The sequence below is a fragment of the Triticum urartu genome, chromosome 3A (genome assembly GCF_056163025.1).
Source record: "Triticum urartu cultivar PI428250 chromosome 3A, HENAU_Tu73, whole genome shotgun sequence".
In the NCBI taxonomy this organism is placed as follows: domain Eukaryota; kingdom Viridiplantae; phylum Streptophyta; class Magnoliopsida; order Poales; family Poaceae; genus Triticum; species Triticum urartu.
The window spans coordinates 433,937,041-433,943,670 of record NC_141875.1 but is presented as its reverse complement, the minus strand read 5'-3'; the positions used below and the strand labels follow the sequence as shown (position 1 = coordinate 433,943,670).

The 6,630-nt window shown below is 44.0% G+C and overlaps 1 protein-coding gene across 1 annotated transcript; it reads right to left on the bottom strand.

Moving 5' to 3' along the window:
* Nucleotides 1-571: 571 nt before the first annotated feature.
* Nucleotides 572-6,142, bottom strand: LOC125544239 (elongation factor 2-like). Its single transcript, XM_048707855.2, has 3 exons — nucleotides 6,027-6,142; nucleotides 4,945-5,074; nucleotides 572-3,169 (listed from the first exon to the last, which is right to left on the bottom strand). Exons 2-3 carry the CDS (start codon nucleotides 5,033-5,035, stop codon nucleotides 729-731), a joined length of 2,532 nt encoding a protein of 843 aa, XP_048563812.1. The 5' UTR covers nucleotides 5,036-5,074; nucleotides 6,027-6,142; the 3' UTR covers nucleotides 572-728.
* Nucleotides 6,143-6,630: the final 488 nt, after the last annotated feature.

Sequence of the window (6,630 nt, the reverse complement as noted above, 5' to 3'; positions counted from 1 at the left end):
TCTTTTGGCTCCCACCAAATTAATTTATACTCCCCTCTGTAAACTAATATAAGATCTTTTAGATCACTACTTTAGTGATCTAAAAGATCTTATATTACTTTACAGAGGGAGTAACATAGATTGTTCAAGAGTGAACTTCCATTTATATGCCCAGAGCACAATGGACAATGTCAAAACGAAAACAATTCAGGACTTGAGTCTGCCCAGGTTGCACTTTGTAAATTGGAATGCTGATGTATTTTATGGGGTGTTTCTTAAGTTAAATGCAAGAGAATTATCGTCATGAAATAATACAGTGTACAGTGTTTCTCATTGCAAAAACACCTCTTTTCACATTAGAAGCTCTGAGCATAGTCCTACATAAGAATTTAAAAAATCTCTTGCAAAGAAATGGCAACAGCTAATTTACAACAATCTGCTCAAGTTTTCAATAAAACCAGTTGGGGCAATTTATCAGACGCAAGGAAACATTGAAAAAACTTGCCAAGGTTCTCAAACATAAGAAGAAAATGCAATTAGGAGATGCAAAGCAACACTTGCTAAAATCAACTACTCAATCAAGCATATATCATATAAGGTAAATTATTTGCTAAATCCGATATAGACCGAAATAGGTTCAGTACAACACAACCCAAAGAACTAGAATACGAAAAAGAGTACATCTCTTGACACAGACCAAGCATAGATCAAAAATTGGCTGAGATAACAGATAACATGGGAGCAAAAATTTAGAGCTTGTCCTCAAATTCGGAGAGAGGGGTCATCTGTTCTTTCAACCCTTTTCTCTTGCGGATATCCAAAACCAGCTGCGCCGCCTGTGATCCTGCCTCCAAAGGATCAGCAGACATCATGTCCCAGTGATCAAACACACACTGCGGGAAGGCCTGACCAGATGTCGCAGCCCTAAGTGTGCCGGAGAAACCAAAGGACTCGATAACAGGGAGGTACGCCTTGATGTTGTAAAGTGGGGTACCAGGCCTCTGCATCTCCTCAAACACGTGCCCTCTCTTCTGGTTAAGAACACCATAGATACCACCAAGTGCATTCTCAGGTGCCTGGATCTCCACTAGGTACACAGGCTCAAGTAACCTTGGCTTAGCTGTGAGCTGAGAAGCATAAATAACCCTTCTAGCCGTCGGGATGACCTGACCGCCACCCCTGTGAATAGCATCTGTATGGAGAACGACGTCACAGACCTCAAAGCAAATACCACGCATGTTTTCCTCTGCCAATGCCCCTTCTTTCGACGCCCACTGGAAGCCAGCCACAACGGAGTCCTTGATTTCATTCAGATACTGCACTCCCTTGCACATATCAACAACCATGTTCGGCCCAGTGGTCTCGGGTCCAAAACACCAAATCTTCTTGGCAAGATCCTTGTCCCAACCAAACTCCTCGGAGAAGACCTTGGAGCGCACCTTGGGATCATCACGTGGGCCGATGCGGCCATCGTCAATGGCCTCGGCCAGCCCTTCCTCCATGGGACGAGCTTCCATGTAGAGACGGTTGTGCTTGTTCGGGGACTTGCTCATCACGGTGCGGCAGGACTTCTCAAGAACGGTCTCACGGAAAGAGACAACAGGAGGGGAAACAATAATCTCAGCACCACCCATGAAATCCTCCTGCAGATCCTTCAAACAAATTTCAAGGTGCAGCTCTCCAGCTCCAGCAATGATATGCTCGCCAGACTCTTCCATGGAACACACAACCATAGGGTCAGACTTCGCCAGGCGCTTCAAGCCTTCGACAAGTTTGGGAAGATCAGAGGCAACCTTGCACTGCACAGCAACGCGTACAACAGGGGATACAGAAAATTTCATTGCTCTGATTGGGCATGCATCAACCTCCTTTTCGTTTGTCAGGGTAGCATTCTTTGTGATGAACTGATCCAAGCCAACCATAGCAACAGTATTACCACAAGGAACATCGTCAACAGACTCTTGCTTCTTTCCCATCCAAATAACTGTACGCTGGACACTCTTCACGTACAGATCCTTCTTCTGGCCAGGAACATAGTTTGGGCCCATGATCCGGACCTTCATGCCAGTTGCAATTCTCCCAGAGAAGACACGGCCAAACGCAAAGAATCTGCCCTTGTCAGATGCTGGAATCATCTTGGAAACATAGAGCATAAGAGGACCTTCTGGGTCACAGTTTCTTATAGCAGTTGCATAGACATCGTCAAGGGGCCCCTCATACAAGTTCTCTACACGATACTTCTGTGCTTTGGAAGGAGAAGGAAGGTGGAATATCATCATCTCAAGTAGAGCTGTACTTGCTGGCAGCCAAGTCTGCATAACACGCTTCATTAAAGGCTTGCCCATTAGCTCCTTCTCATCAGCCTTCATGGTCACACCAAGCTTCTGTAACATAGGCCACAATTTATCCTTCTGGTCATTCATGCAGGTGTTGATTATTTGCTTGATTGGATCATAGCAGAACTGAACAAAACCTCTCTTGCAAGTAGGAGAGCCCGTGTTCTTGTTGGTCCACTTTTTCGTGGCTGTGTCAAAGAAGTTCTCACCCCAAAGCCTCTCCATCATTTTAGTTTCATCAACTCCAAACTTGGAGGCATACATCTTAGCAAAGTTGGTGAGAGTAAATGCCCATCCATGTAAACCAGCAGAGAAAGCAACAGTTCCCTTCTCTGGGTAGACTTGGACATCACCAAGTTTTGCATCTTCATATGTTGCCATAATGACATTGGCGTTCTCAATGACACGGGAGAAAGTCTGGTAAGCTTCCTCACCATCAACCTGAAGCTCAAGGAAGCATCTGTCCATCTTGTTCACAGTAAGGACAGGCCTAATCCTCTCACCAAGGGCTTGGCGAAGCACAGTTTCAGTTTGCACACAGACACCCTCAATACAGTCAACCACCACCAAGGCACCATCAGTAATACGAAGAGCAGCTGTGACTTCTGAAGAGAAATCAACGTGCCCAGGCGAATCTATAAGGTTGATCAGGTATTCATTCCCATCTCTCTCGCCCTTATAAGACCTGAGTGATTCATCAGTCATCTCATAGAAAAGAGATATACCCGTGGATTTGATTGTGATACCACGTTCTGCTTCATCTGCACGAGTATCAGTCATGCGGACGTCACCTGCAACTTCTTGTGCAATAATCCCAGCAGCTGCCACTAGAGAATCAGTAAGCGTAGACTTGCCTGCCGTAATTAAAAACCATGAATGTGGTCAAAAACATGAGTTAATAACATTTAATTACAATGCACACTCTTAACATTGAACAAGAAACGGAGCGCTAGAACGCTACAAAGATAGAGCACAGTCAAAACACTGACCCACCAAAAGGAGAGTAGACAAATGTTGGAATTCAGGGATTACTAACAATATTAAATTTTGCAAAATAAATAAATAACAAGATTAAAACTAAAACAAACAAGAGAGATAGAAAATGGCTTGATGAGCACACATGATCTACTGAGATTAAATTGCATAACATAACTATGCAGTACAGAAAATACAACCAGCACATATTGAAATAATCACCCATTTACTTCAGGACAATACAAAAGTAGCTTTAAATCCTGGATGATCAGATCCTTAAAATTAAAGGAACAAACAGGTTATCCATTGAATTTTACTTTACTGTGCACAATCATGTTTAAGCTAGTATTTGGTCAAAGTCATATGGACTGCAATTTTCAGGATGAAAATACAATCTGACAGCAGAAATGTAAACGAGCTATATTATGCAATGGGTCCCGATAACACCCACACGTGTGGGCGTTAAGGGGTCTGGCCACACGTTTCGTGTGGTATCTAAGAGAATCAGTCCACACGTCTACGTGTGCGCAAAACAAGTAATGCCCACACGCTCAGTCTTTTGCCTCGCGGTCCCTTCCACACGCCTACGTGTGGGCAAAATAGATAATGCCCACACGCCCGTACGTCCGGCCTCCTACCTCACCGTTCCGCATGCCCCGCGTGACAATCACCACGCGTCCCCATAGTTGCCATGGTCCGGACCCTCCTCCACGTTCGTTTAACTGCAATTGCCATGTTGCTGAACTACAGTTGCCATGTCTGACAACTACAGTTGCCATGGTTGCTCAACTGCAGTTGCCATCTCAGGTCAAGTGCCAGATGCCATTTTTGGACAACTGCAGCTGTTGCCATGTATGGTCTGGTCTAGTACAGTTGCCATGATTTGAAAACTTTAGGAGTTGCCACCTACTAACACTAGGCAGTTGCCATGTAGCACTACAAAAAAGACATGGCAAAACAACATGTTCGGGTAAAGAGAGAGTTGTCATCTGCTTACAAGCACACTAGGGCAGTTGCCATGTACCCTGCAAAACACATGGCAACTGACAACTTTGGGTGTGGGAGAGGAGACGGGCGTGTGGGCGAACTGATAGACGCCCACACACCAGCCCCTCTGCGTGCGTGAAAACTGGCGTGTGGGCGAACTGCTAAACACCCACACACCAGCCCCTCCGCGTGATGAAACGGACGTGTGGGCGCCCAGATGAATGCCCACACACCAGCCCAGTCCTACGTGGCATAAAAAATCTGGCAAAACATACCAAGATTCATGCAAACACAAACGGACGTTGATCCATGCGTGTGGGCGAGATGCAAACGCCCACACGTGTGGGCGTTATCTTTTTCATATGCAATTAAAATATCACAGCAATCTAAAAATGGGCATGTGTTCTAGCAAAACAAGAGACATCATGAACACGCTATAAAGAATCAATACAAAGAAAAAATATGAGCAGAAATATACAATCTGAGAACAGAAATATAAACAAGCTATGCTGTGAGATAAAATATTTCACAAGTCTATGCTGAGCAACTGTTCATACAAACAAGAGACAATACGAACAAGCAAAAAAGGATCAACCCCCATAGATAACATATGAATAAAAACATCAAATACTTGTGCAACCCAAGCAGTAACTTTCCCAGCACATACCATGGTCCACATGAGCAATAACAGACATGTTGCGAATATTATTTTGCTTGTCCATGATGATGCGGAGTCCTTCTACTGTGAATTTCACCATCTTGACTGCTTTTGATTATCACACTACAAATATAAGTTCCTGTTCAAAAGTAGTAACCAAGTTAGAATCCATGTAACGACTAAGACTAACAGTACTAAGAAGATTACTGAATCACCCCAAGGTAGAAATGATTGACAGTCCTAAACAGATTTGGTAGCTCCTATGTTGGTATACATAAGTGCACAAAGGTAAGCGAGAATGGAAAGACAAAATTCAGTAGACACGGTAAAAAATTAAAGCACAGGTTGAAAACAAGGACATCAATATAATGCAAGCCAGGTGATACTTCAGTCTATATTACATTCTGCATGACAACTAAGGTAAATGTTGTACCATTAAACATTTCAGTCTATATTACATTCTGTTATCCCTATTTACATAGCAAGAAATCGTAAATCAGAGAGTAGAGATAACAGAAAACAAAGCCTTGGAAAAAAATACCCAAGATTGTCAGAACACAACTAAACAAAGCTCTTGTATCAATACAAGAAAGAGAAGGAAAACAAAGATTGAGTATCTAGTGAATCGCATGAATCAGTAGCATAATACTGTAGTAAACGGAACATAAATCTCTTAATAAACGAAACACATATCCATGTCACTCTGCAGAAACTTATGGCCCTGCGGAAACAATATATTTACGATTCACATATTCATATGTTCGAATGCCTAACATAATTTAAACTCTGCTACTGGAAATAAAACCGAATGTGAAATAACACCTAAAACGTCTCAACAGAACGGCATTTATATCGCATCAGACGGTAAAATACATCAGGGAGAAAAATCTAGGGCGTGTTGTGTGATACAAAAGATACATCTACCAGATTTAGATCGGCATTCAGCACCAGACCATTACTTGTACCCACTACGAATAATGTTAAATCATTCCACGGGAAGAACAAGAACCCTTGCGAGCTGGACCAAAACCACTCGACGCACGGACGATCTACAGGGAATAGATCGATCGAGCACAAGGATGTTGTCTCACCTTGAGGATCCCCCTCGCTATCAGGAGGAATGAGATGAGGACAGCCCTGGAGGATGGCGGCGCCGAACGAAGGCGCAGGAGAAGGACCTAGGCGATCCCCCAGTGGCCTGTGCGCTGTGGGCGACCGGGGGTTGCGGCCTTGCGGGGGGTTTTATTGGCTGCGTAGTGACGGCGCCGCGGGAAAGGCGAGCGAATCGTGGCTGTCCGTGCGGCTGTGAGGCGAGCGATGCCGTCCGATCTGTACCAAGGGAGAGATAGTTCGGAGAATGCGCGGTGGACTTATTCCGAGCTGATTTCTGGGCCACTCTTCGATCTCTCAAATAAAAAACTTGGCCCTTACGTATAGTGAGGCTGTGCATGCAGCTTGGCCCTTACTCTTCCATTTTTACTTTTTTTAGGGTATCCACTTTTACTTCTTGTTGTGCAGCCTCCGGTCAATTGGTTAGTCTGGACAAGTCGTGCAACTTTTTCAGCCAAAATACAAATGTGAATACTAGCAACAAATCTGCTCTACTATGAACATTGTGACAGAAGCTCTAAATGATACCGGCTTTGTAAGTATTTGTGTTTACCGTCCAGTGTGGTATGTATAAAATGAATTGCT